This window comes from Numenius arquata, chromosome 9 (assembly GCF_964106895.1).
Source record: "Numenius arquata chromosome 9, bNumArq3.hap1.1, whole genome shotgun sequence".
In the NCBI taxonomy this organism is placed as follows: Eukaryota; Metazoa; Chordata; class Aves; order Charadriiformes; family Scolopacidae; genus Numenius; species Numenius arquata.
This window is the reverse complement of record NC_133584.1, coordinates 9,196,111-9,208,800: the sequence shown is the minus strand read 5'-3', so window position 1 is coordinate 9,208,800 and position 12,690 is coordinate 9,196,111. Positions and strand designations below refer to the sequence as shown.

The window sequence follows — 12,690 nt, the reverse complement described above, 5'->3', positions numbered from 1 at the left end:
GGTGACCCGTGTGCTTTCAGTGAGGTTTGGGTGGCTCCTGCTGTGGGCACAGTGAGCGGGGTTCCCCACAAAAAACTCATATCCATCAGGGGCTGCCTCCACTCCCGTGCACCTTTCCCCATCCCATCCCCTTGGGAGGTTTCTCCAGTGCCTTCAGCTCTGCTCTGCCACATCCTGGGTTTGGGCAGCACGCTGGCATGGTAGTGCTTGGCTTCAGACTTTGGTTTTAAAATAATTCAGGAGTGAGGCATTAAATACCTTTGAGTCTTGCCTGTGGGGCAAATGTGGGATAAAGAAAATGAAGACAACTTCAGACTGGCATCTAGAAGCGGTTTGGAAGGTGCTGCTGGAGCTGCAGGGACAGGGCCCTGGATTGGGATGTGCAGCTGCAAGTTTCCCAGGCAGCCGGGTACAGCAGCAGATAAAACTCTTGGTGCTTCTCTGTGTGTGGTGAGGTCAGGCAGTGATTTGTGGGGAGCGGTGCAATGGCTCCAGTTCTGCAAAGTGCAAGGGAAGCTGAATATCAGCAAGAGGAGAAGCAAGACAGCTGTGCTAATGAGGGGGAAAAAAACCAAAACAAAACAAACCCAAACCACCACCACCACCACCAAAAAAAAAAAACCCCACTCCAAAACCAAACCATGTATGAGAGCTGATTTTTTTTAAATCAGCTGCTTCTAGGTTAGGCAAAACAATCCTGAGAGACTGGAGGCTCCTGCAATGTCCTTGGCAGCGCTGACTTCCTATTTGAAAAGAGCTTTTTTTCCTCCTGAAAGAGTGATTTAAATAGCCCCCCAGGAGCGGCAGCACCACCGAGTATCTGGTGGTGGACTGGGCTGCCTGGTTGGGGCTCAGAAATGGAATGAAACACTCAGGACTTTAATGGCAGTGAATAGTGCCGCTGCGCAAGCGGGATGGTGGGTACCACTGCTTGTGGATGCTTGTGGGGGAAACCCGTGTTCTCCCCACCTGGTGTTAGCAAGTGCCAAATAGAGATGGGCGACCAGGGCAGCCAGTGCCCACTGGGCACCCTGGGCCTTGCCAGGGTTTGCTCATCCTGCCGTCCGCATCGCTGTCCCAGCACAGCCATTCTTGGGAGTTTGCCTGGGCTGCTGCTGGTTCAGCTCTGGGGACTGAACTATTTAATTGTCTCAGATTTGGGAATTAGTGCAATGGAAGCACAAAGGGCTTTTACTGTCTGGTTACTTAGAAACCAATCATTGATTTTTACATGGCAATTTTGCAGCTTCTGGGCATGTCTGTCTATATATATATATATATATGTGTGTGTGTGTGTGTGTGCGTGTAGCATATCTACAAATATACATACACCTGGAAGCTGCAAAATAGATGTAAATGTATACATATATGTGTTTTGCTTGGTGGGCTTTGTTGTGTGTTTTTTTTGTTGTTGTTGGTTTTTTTTAGGGAGCTGGAGGAGAACTAGGTCTCAAACTGTTGCTATTTCAGATAAATTACTGCTCTGCCCTAGGACCAGGAATCAAATCAGTGGCTGCATCCTTATAAGCAGCACGAGGTCTGTGCTGGGAGGCAAACCATCCCAAGCGGACTGAGTTTTTTAGCTGTTTTGTGGCTCCATGTGTTGGTGTGGCCGCTTTGCTTTCACGTTGCCTGCCGGTTAATTAGAGCGTGCAGTTGAGTGTTGCTCGCAGGCGAAGGAGGTCTGGAAACGATGGGAGTAGCTGGGGGCTGCGATGCTCTCCAGGCTGGGAACCTCCTCCCAAGCTGCCAAGCAGCTTCTGAGCTCATTTTACAAGAAGGATCTTGTACTGCAAAGACTTGGCATTTTCAGTGTCGGCTCTTTACTATGGACATAAAACTTTCCAAGTATCCAGGTCACATGTGCTAAGTAAATGGCAAAGGCAGCTTTGGAAATTCAAACACAATATTTCCGCCCGGGTTTGTTAGCGGACCAGACTCTGCAAAGAGCTGGTTATCGCTCTCCGGAGCAAAGCCTGGCTCCCGTGTGTGTGTGTTTTACCCCCTCGAAATCCCCAGCGTGTGGAGGGACAAGCCCTGATGTGGCTTTTGCTATATGGGCTAAGACCCTGAGACAGACCCCACTGCTGAGGGGAGCGATGTGCCCAATAAATGCGTGCAAACACCAGAGGGTTTCACTCGCACCACGTGTATATATGTATGCATTTATATATGCATATACACAGGAGTATATATAAAGGGTATGTATATGCATATACATATAAAAAGGGTATATATGTGTGTATATATATATATTTATGTCTATGTAGGGGGAGGAGTACAGCTCCATGGCCAAGCTGTGCCCTCACAGCTGTGTGCCTGCACAGAGACAGAGCCAGACTTTGAAAGGCAAAGAATAGCTTGGCGAGAAATAAGACTTAAAAAACCTCTTCTACAAAATAAGCATAAACTGTTTGGAAATTGTAGAATCACAGAATGGTTTAGGTTGGAAGAGACCTTAAAGACCATCTAGTTACAACCACCTGCCATGGGCAGGGACACCTCCCACTAAACCAGGTTGCTCAAAGCCCCATCCAACCTGGCCTTGAACACCTCCAGGGATGGGGCATCCACAGCTTCTCTGGGCAACTGGTGGTGAGATACAACCTGTGCCTCCCCACTCTCACAGTAAAGAGTTTCTTCCTAATATCTAATCTAAATCTCCCCTCTTCCAGTTTGAAACCATTACCCCTTGTCCTATCGCTCCACTCCCTGATAAGGAGTCCCTCCCCATTTTTCCTGTAGCCCCTTTAGGGACTGGAAGGGGCTCTAGAAGGTCTCCCTGGAGCCTTCTCTTCTCCAGGCTGAACAACCCCAACTCTCTCAGCCTGTCCCCATAGCAGAGGTGCTCCAACACCTTCTGAGCATCTTCATGGCCTCCTCTGGACTTGTTCCAACAGGTCCATGACCTTCTTGTGCTAAGGACTCCCAAGCCAGGAGCACTTCACTTCTCCAAAGAGCGTTATACAGCGGGTGGGCTGTCTCCAGAAGTAAGGAAGAAATCCCAATCCCATGAGCCTGGGCTCTTCTTCCCTGCCAGAAGGGTTGCAGCTCTGTCTGGAGCATGCAGGCAGCTGCTGGGTGTTTGCCTTTTAACTTTCTGAGGGTTGTGCTTTGTGCTGGTGAGCAGGAGACAATTGGCATCGTTTGTGCTATTCTGTGCATGGATGGGTTTTGTTATGCAGGGGTCCAGCTGTGCTTCCACCCCAAAAAAGGAGAAAAAAAAAAAAAAGGGGGGAAAAAAAAAATATCAGGTCAGTGCTTGCCCCGACTGTGCTGTGAGCCCGGGGGCTCGCAGTGCTGGAAATGTAGCTGCAGCATTTCAAACAGCTACTGGAGGACAGGTTCCTGTCTCCCAAAATTTTAAATTCCCATCAGCAGTGTTAAATTTTGGGTGCAACAGTGTTGTTAGGGGGCCGTGGGGAGGGGCAGGAGGGTGGATACCCCTGCCCCATGGGCAGCCTGCACCAGTGGGGCTATCTTCCCTCGCTCCCCTGGGAATGCCTTTGGTTGCTCTCCCATGTGGGAAATTGTGCCGTATGAGCAAATACCTGACACGGACACAAAAATCAAGCCTGTAAAAAAAGAAGTAGCTGAAAGAGCAAGGCAGGACCTGTGCTGATGTTGGGTATTTTGTCCGACTCTTTTCACTGTAGGTGAGCAGGGCTTTTTTTTTTTTAATTATTATTTGGCTTTAAATAATTCATTAGGCATAGCAAAAAGGGTAGTGGTTGTTCATGGTGCTCTGCGGTGGAAGGTAGATAGAAGGTCCTGAAATTATACCTTGATCTGGCAAAAAAATTACACAGATCCAGCTGTAACATAAAGGTTAAAGCAGGAGGGTATAATTAAAAGGGTATTTTGTACTGCAGCGATAGGTTTAAGTTAGGGTAAAGGTTTAATGTATGGCACATTTCATGGCCTCAGGGCTAATTATCTTGTCTCCAGCCTGGCTCTGGGAGGTGGGGAGAAGGGTGATAACTTTATCTCGCTGATGTAGAAAAGCAGAGAGTGTTAGGGATCAAGCCACTGCCTCCCCTCGGGCCGGGAAATCGTGGGGTGTTTTGTTTGAGGGGAATCCACGAGCTTGGGAGCCCTGGCAGTAACTGGACCAGGGGTCTGCTGCGATGGACGGGAATGTTTTGGCAAGTGTGAAGGTGAATAAGGGTGAAGGCGAGTATGAAGGTGAATATCTTAATTGGTGTTACTACAATGAATACTGAATGATGACGAAAGTGAAAGGAATCCAAACGACATCAGGTGTGACATATATCTGAATGTATTTGGGTTTATTCCCAGCCCCGTGAGTGCTTAGAGCTTCTCTCACAGCCTAGTGAGGCAAAGGATGATGGCGGAGCATCCACTCTTCTATGAACCAGGCAGCCAGCATCCCCAGTGCGGGAGAGTATGCCCCTTTTGGAGACGAATGGATGATTTGAACAAAAGCAGAGTCTCATTTTCTCCAGCTACTGGTTTTGCACTGGTTTATTTAAGTTGTGTGTCCCTTGAAGTTTAACAATACTTTCTAACTATTTTATTTTCTTTCTAGAAACCTTGGAAAATCTGGACTGAGAGTCTCGTGCCTGGGCCTGGGTGAGTAACCTCTGCAGCCACCGCACTCACTGCAGCTACACACTGCCCTGAAGTGGTGGTGTCTGCTCTTGTATTTCACTATAAAAAAAACCCTGTGCTCCCTCAGAGCCCCAGCCTGTGCTCAGTCTTGAGGATGGCTCACGGCAGAGGCCCTTACGTGTGTTAATAACAAGCTCCGTGCATCAGCCGAGGCGCTTGCCCGCAGCGTGAGGAGATGTTTTCCACCCATAGCACCCGAGTGGAACTGTATGAGGGTAGAGTCCTTCTAATACAGCCAGATCCCCATGAGGGACAGCCCGCAGAGACCGCATCTGAGATGTCTGTGAGTGTCCCCAAGAGCTTTAAGTGTCAGCTCCAGTCTTGGGGGACAGCAATCTGCTTGGGCCGAGGGCAGATTTTTATTTTATTTTATCCAGTGTGTATCCCTTGTTATTTCTGTTCCATATTGGTTTGAAAACTAAAGAATATCTTATCAATATTTTATCTTATCAATGTTTCATCACAAAGAGCATCCATAAGCACTGCAGCACATACGTGCTGGTCCTGTAGGGATGCTGCGGTTCCTGCTGGCTTCGGTATGGTGCTGCTGGCCGTCAGCTGCCGGCGAGGAGTGTGTGCGATGGACTGGGCAGCTCCTGATGGCTTTACTCATGCGAGTAATTTCTTTGATGGCAGTTGAACCACTTGCATGAAGAATGCTTAAAAGTACATATGTGTATATTAAAAAAACCCAAACACTGTAAAAAGGAAGAAACTGTTTTTCTCACTGCAAGCCCCTTCCTGTGGTACAAGGCTGGAGCATTGGGAGGGCAAAGGCCCCAGGGATGCGCAGAGACCCCCCCCGGGATGGATGCTCTGCTCTGCCAGGGCCCCTCCAGCCTCCTGTTAAAGGGGGGGTCCGAGTCCCCCTGGGGTCAGAGGTGGAGGCATCAGCGGTTGGGTGGTCTGGGCTCCCTTCTGTGCTGCTGCCTCGGGGACAAGTGGGTAAAGGCAGGAGTGGGCAAGGACCTGGACTCTGCCTGCATTTGGTGCCTGCTGTGGTGATGGGCATCCCCGCTGGTGCTGATTGTGCTCATAGGGCAGGTGCCCCAGCGGTTAGCTCATTTTTTCTGACACGCTTTGAGATTTGGTTTTAAAATAGAGTGAAATGTGAAAGTCACCCTGTATCACAAGTCATATAAATAAGGCCTATTCCGCCAAGAAGAGCTCTTCTGGTTAAAATAGATCCAGGCATTGAAAGGAGTTGTATTCTTATCTGGTTCAGAGATTTTTATTTATCATCCTTAGAGATCACCAAGAGCAAATGTTGTTGTGGTGGAGAAAAGCTACGGGAAGGAAGTAGCAGCAGGAAAAAAACATTTTGCAGAGCTTTTCTTTAATTTCAAGCATGTGGAACTGCAGCAGCATCTAAATATATTGAGCCTTTGTGACTGCAGCTGCACGGGATGAGTGGGGGCTGAAGGAGGGAGCAAGTGGCGGCTCCGGGCAAGGGAAAGCTGCCGGGCATCAATTCGGAGCCAGGCATCTCAGCCTGTTCCAGAAGCAGCAAGCCCTACAGCCCTTGGGCTGCGTGCAGGAGTTAGGGAGAGGAGAACTTGAAAGCCTGAAATTCAGTTGCCACCTTCTCTTGAAGGTACAGGTATTTTTTTCCACGGCGCAGCTCATCCTCCCCTCCCACCACAGATCCATCAGGTGTCTGCTTCGAGCGCTGGCTTGTGTGACTTTTCTAAATAGCTTCTCTTTTGCAGTTCCCTAAAAGATAAATGTGTTTCCCTAAACTCTCTGCAGCATGAAAATCTAATTTAAGCTTTACTAAAGTTTCTGAAGACTCAGCGATCTTCCTTAAAAGCCTTCCGAAATCTCAGCAAGGTGGGAGTGTGCTTCATCCTCTAGTATGAAAAAGTGGAGAAAAATGTGAAGCGGGACAGAAATCAAAGGTAGGCAGTGTAAGGCAATGCGTGCTCTTTAATTATGTCCTGCTTCTCCCAGCTCACACTTTAATTAAATTAATTTGCTGGGTGCTGCTTGCAGTGTGAGAAGTGTTGAGTGAGCGGATGAGGTCAGCTGTGTTAGCAGCGTGTTTCACAAGCAGAGAGATTCGGGAAGGGGCTGGGTATCACTCCTGGGTTGCAGAACCTCCCTCTTCTCCCACCGGAGCTGGAACAGCTCCTCAGGGCTGAGCTCCCCCCCGACCCAGATCCTGCAGCATCCAGGTGCTGAGCCCAGCTCCAGGCTTGGCTTTCACCTCCACTTTTGGGTGAGCTAAAGCCAGGCGAGGCTTTGGATGAGGCATCTTAATAGCCTAACCCTGGGCAGACACACAGCCTTTCTGTGATGCTGGCTCCGAAATGCGATTGCGATGTAGGAGAAAAATAAGGTCACATTTTTCTTGTAGTTAATTCAGAGCAGATTCTGCCTGTAGAGGCTGCCTGTTGATTTTTAGAAAATGTTGAGACAGCCTCCAACAAGGTCATTAGCCCCGATTCCAAGGAAACGAGCAGCAGAGTGAAAGCAGCCATCCCAAATCCCCCAAATACAATTCAGTGTACGAAAGCACAGGAGAAACCTTCCAAAATGAGCGGTTCCTCCAGCCACCGGTGGGATACCCCACTCTCGCAATTGGGTACAAAAATAGATGTTTTCTGAGGAGAAAGGGCTCAGCTTCTGCCATTACCCCCTGGTGCTGTGCTCTGGGGAAAAGCTTTTGCAAACCTGGCATGTAAGATTAACCCAACCCAAAGGTCGGCTGGCCCAGAACGGTGGTGAAAGGGTCCCATTTGCACCCAGGTACTTGCAGCACGCAGAGCTGAGCATTTGCTGGTTGCTTGAGCGCCAGACCAGACCCACGTGCCAAATCTCCATGTGGCATCATCCTCGCCAGCAGCAAGCCAGGATAAAATTGTACTGGCAGGAGGCAAAGCTTTGGCTTTCATCCAGGAACCCTTTTTTTTTTTTTCCTGCAGAGGTGACACATCTGCTGGCAATGACATTATCAAGTGGTGAATTTTGCATCAGCAAATAACCCAGCAGTAATCACACCTTGCTAGGCTCTGCGATGCAATGGAAATGGAGCCAAAACTAGTTTTAATACAGAAATGCCTCTGTTGAAGGTGAGGATATCCAGCTGGGAAATCGCTTTCCATTGCGAGACGTGATGGGCGAAGGGCAGGAGTGGGAGGTCTACCTGCCACTACCAGGTTGAGTTGGGGGTGGGAGGGCACATTTATAAACAGCGAATTGGGGTAGGCAACAGAAAGATGATGACTTGGTAAGGGGAAAAGTAATGATTAAAAAAAACAGCCAACTTTCTCTAGTTTATTTTTCTTCCAAAATACTCTCCTTGGCTGAAGTTGTGAATCATCCTCAGTTGTTTTTTGAAATGCCAAGTGTGCCTTGTGCTTTCTGGAGTGATTTTTCTTTTTCTTTATTTTTATTTTGTGATTGGGGCTGGGCAGCGGGTGCTGTGCTGTGCTGCAGCCCTGGCAGCTGCCCTGCTGCTTTGGGTGCGGGTGCCCCCACCACCACCCACACCCACTGCCTGTGGACTTGCTTGCTGCCTTCTTTGTGCTCGGTGCCACCTGGGACTCTACACTGCATCTCACCATCCTGACCCCATCTGACATGTTAGAGATCACCTTGCCGAGCAAAAAAAACTCTCCTCCCTGACTGGTTTTTGCAATTATCAAGGAAAAACAATACCCCAAGGATTCCCCACCTGTGTGGTCCCAATGATGCTTGCTGTTCAGGGGTCCCAGGCCCCTCAGGTCCACCACTGCTGGGATGTGGGAGCACAGGGGGGAGACAGGCAGATACACACGGTATTGCACATATTTACTACTTATTTTTAAAGAGATAAAGTGCTTTTTGCTCTTACATGAACTGTTGTGCGGGGTCGGAGTCACCCAAATTTGAGGGAGGATGTGTAATCAACAGGGTGCAGAAATAATACCTTTTCTTCTCACCTGCGCTGGTGACCTGTATGCACATTTAAGCCAAAAAATCACTTTGGGATAAACAGTCTCAACACATTTTTCAGTAGAAATGCATTTTAATGTACTCCTATAAAAATAACACTTCTGAAGCTTTAGCATGGAAATTGGGTTTCATTTGGATTTTTTTCGTCTGCATAAAGAAGCTTAATGATAAACTGAAACTTATTTTCATTTTTATCCCTATTGTGCGGGACTAGAGCATTTTAATGATAGGAGAAAGTCCCATTCCTGAGGTCTCGAGGTAGCAAGGTGTAGCAGGGGCAGTAAGGGGTGGCTGCTCAGTGGGGTGACTCTGGGTTCAGAGGGTGCTGCTGTCACCCAGTTATTGCCCTTATAGAGAGCAGAAGTAAATGCACAGTTAGTTAAAAATGTGTGTTGCTCTTCGCTCATTTTTTATTTCAGTAGCATTAGCTGTGTTACACACCTCTGATCTGTGAGAACTTGGCTTTTGCAGGGCTCGGGATATTCTACAGGAAATCAAGCGTTTCAGTTTAAACGCAGGGCAAATATGCATTTTTTAAAATAACTTTATTTGTACTCAAAGGCACCTGATGTATAAAAAAAAAAAAATAATTCAAATTGACCTTTTTTTTTTTTTTGAGGGAAAGAGAGCAAGATTCTCCTAACGGAGCCGACTCTTCTTGCTTTGTTTTTAACCAGGGACTGATCAAAGCAGCTGGAGCGTTAGCAGCAGGCACGCTCCTCGCTTTCTGACTCCTGCTCAAGGTTCATCTTCCACGCTCGCTCTGAGCAAATGAGCTAACCATACATTTTTAATGAAGACGTGGGAGCGTTTATGTATCTATTGCACCAGGCCCTTTGTAAGTGTAAGCAGGCAGGCAGGGAGCACTTAATTTTTTACCCCTTAACAGCATCAGAGCCCAACCCCTCCCTGGCACGGTGATCTCTCCTCTGTCTTACCCAAAACACACTCAATTTTCCAGCTCAGGGGCTGAACTCCTCTGTCCTCCTTATGGAGGGACAATATAAGGCAGAATTTTAAATTCTGGAGGGTTTTCCTTGAGCCACGTGAGCTTTGACCCATCCATTGAGTAACACGTAATTTTACATGTAGCTGGTATGTAGGTCTTGAAAAGCACGGGCAAAAGTTGTGCTGTAAATCAAAGTGCTGCCGTGACAAGCTGGCAAAAGGCACGGGTAATGTCACATCCTCTTCTTCCGCGTCTCAGCATCGCTTTCCATGGGGTGCTTTGTAAGGTCGGATAAGTAGGGCAGGAGCGGTGTCTGCCAGGGTGAGGACATGCTGTCTGACCGGTGTCCCATATGTGACCTGGCGCTTTCCCAGCTCGCTGCTGTGTCTTTCTTTCAGTAGCTTAGGAAATATGTATTCCTTATAGGTAGGCATATAGAAAATATATATAGGATGTAATATTCCTATAGCTTAGGAATATCCAGTGAAATCCACACACTGTTTCCACTACAGGATATTCTTACTTTTTTAATTTTTTTTTTTGAAACAGCAGTCATAAAGAAATAGTGGCCTAAGTTTTTCCTAATAATAGACCAGAGTCTGCTGCTGAGTCTAAACTGCAGCTACTCTTTGGGCCGGCTGGCAAAAGTGCTGCTCATCGGCTGCGCTGGTGTCGGACATGGGCTTGATGGAGAAGTTCCTGGGGAAAAGGCACTTTGGATGGGTTTTAAATACTTTGTTTCGATAGAAATATGTTGGGTTTTTTTTTTTTTTTTCTAATTTTGACTAGTATGATCCTGAATGCTGAAGCATAAACTTAGAAAGAGCTTCATTCCCCAAATGACATGTTTCAGCATCATCATAATTTTTTTCCAATTTGTCAAATTGAAGCTTTGGAAAATGAACTGCATTTTGCAAAGAGCTTCAGATTTCAATAAAACTCTGTATTTTGGCAGCACAGGATCTTGCTGGGGCTTCTCTGAGTGAGTTCAAGGGCCAGCCTTGGGTCCACGTGCCCAGTCCCACTCTCCCCCTGCCCAGGGAGAGGGGGCTCCAGTGCCTGCCTCAGTCCTGGTCCTGCTCACTTGGGGACGCAGCAGCCTCTGAGAAAGTTAACCCCGTTTTAAACCCATTTAATCCCAAGGAGCCTGAATTTTGGTAGAGTGAATTTTTGTTGGCAAAAACCTCCCATGTTTACAGATTTTGTTCTTTCTAGGGACGTGGGTCACTTTTGGAGGTCAAATCTCAGACGAGGTAAGTAATGCTCGGTGTAAGTGTAATGCGTGAAGTAAAAACCAATATGAGATATTTTTAAACGAAACCATGGCTACCAAAATCAGAGGAGCCTGTTTCTGTATGAGGAAATGGCAGAGAGTCACTATGCAAAGCAACGCAAGGCTTGCGCTTATGCTACAGAAAAACCTTAATGAATCTGACATTTCCAGAGATCAACTTTAATAAAAACCCCATTTACCCCTTAAAGTGATCTTCTTTTCCATGCTGTTTGGAGCAATGTTTCCTCCTTACCGTTGGCACTGGTACTGTTCCTGGAGCAGAAATTGGAAACTATTTTTGCATCATGTATCTAATCAGCAACAGGCATAAATACAGGCAGGGGCTGGGCTTATAAGGAGCTGCCAGATGATTTATTTTTTACATAATAAGATGAAACAAATGAAAATGAGCTTGCGTTTCCTACACGCTTTTGCCCGTACCAGATGGCTCTTAATCTCGGTTTTAATAATCCTCCCGAGTGCTGGGCAGCACATGGGTTTCCCTCCGTCTCAGGTACGCCGCGGATGCTAGCCGTCAAAAGGAGAGCGACCTCCCAGCAGCCATCCCTCTAGTACATGACAAACCCCAAAATAACTTTTGCGGAAGGAAAACGGCACAGGAGTCTGAACTCAAAAGGTGTTTGTATTTTTTTTTTTTCTTTTTTAAATTCTTTTGATCTTCGGTGGTGTTGCTTCTGCTGACGGCAGAGCACTGAGTTCGCTCCTGTTTCTTGGCGTTGCAGGTTGAAGTGAGACCACTTGTTTTGGTCATAATTTTTCTCCCTGGTTCTTCCGCCCTCCTTGCTTAGAATAAGTGAGTGCCAAGTGTTCATGAAACGCAGCTCCATCCTTGGGGTTGCCCACCCTAAGGATGGTGGCCAGGCACCTGACCCCCTGGCACTGCCAGCCTCCTCTGGATGCAGAATTCACAAGAAATGACCTTCAGCTCTTTAAATACCCCATGAATTCTGCTGGAGAGCTGCAGGACAGCCTGTCCGGTAGCCAAAAATATTTAAACTCCTGCCATGGAAATATCCCTTCTGTATTAAACTCCACAGATTTGCAGAGTATCTTCTATAACTCTATTAAATTCTTGGCTGCTTTCCTGTTAGAAAGCCTAGGACATTCCTATGAGAAGAGATTAATTCCTCCCAGGATGAGTCAAAGGGAAGTTGATGTAAATCTGTGTTTTGGTGCTGCTTGGGCCAGCGCACGGCCCCCTGGATGCCTTGCTGAAGGGTCTCACCCCCGGGCAGGAGATGTGGACACCCCTCTCAGCCCCACTGAAGCCCCTTCAGGGGCTTTTTCCTGTGTGGGAGGATCCACTGGCTGCTTGGGCTGGATCCGCCACCCCTCACCTCTCCATTTCTGTTTCCTCGAGGTGGCTGAGCAGCTGATGACCATCGCCTACGAGAGCGGCGTCAACCTGTTCGACACGGCGGAGGTGTATGCGGCCGGCAAGTGAGTGCCCAGCGTCCCACTCCACTTCCCTGGGGCCCCTCCACTTGGCTCTGTTCCTCCCTGGGTCAGATTGCCTCATGATGGCTAGGGCTCTGCTGGTGCCTGGGAATCCCCCTTCTCCCTGAGGGAGCACAGAAAAACCTTTATTTTTGTAGGAGTCTTCAAAAAAAAATTAAAAAAAAAAATTAAAAAATCTAACCCAAACTCCCTTGCACCCAGCTGAAGCCTGAAATGTATCACTCATGCTACTTGCTGTTGGCATAAGGAGGAAAATGTCCTGAATAAATGAAAAGTCAGTGCGCATCTTAATGGTGATGAATGGCCTGTGCCAGTGACAGCTCCCGGCGCGGGGAACCGCTCTGGCTGCAGCAGAGCTAATGCTCTTAGTGTTGCTGCGGGACTGGGGGGAAAAAAAAAGATCCATCCATAATATATTTGA

The 12,690-nt window shown here is 47.7% G+C and overlaps 1 protein-coding gene across 5 annotated transcripts in view; it reads left to right on the top strand.

Moving 5' to 3' along the window:
* Positions 1-12,690, top strand: part of KCNAB1 (potassium voltage-gated channel subfamily A regulatory beta subunit 1) — a 71,113-nt gene that overhangs the window by 42,520 nt on the left and 15,903 nt on the right. For all 5 annotated transcript variants that reach the window (XM_074153012.1, XM_074153009.1, XM_074153010.1 and 2 more), the window contains exons 2-4: positions 4,550-4,593; positions 10,733-10,770; positions 12,172-12,251. In XM_074153012.1, the coding sequence (XP_074009113.1) occupies positions 4,550-4,593; positions 10,733-10,770; positions 12,172-12,251 (162 nt within the window). The remainder of the gene's footprint in view (positions 1-4,549; positions 4,594-10,732; positions 10,771-12,171; positions 12,252-12,690) is intronic.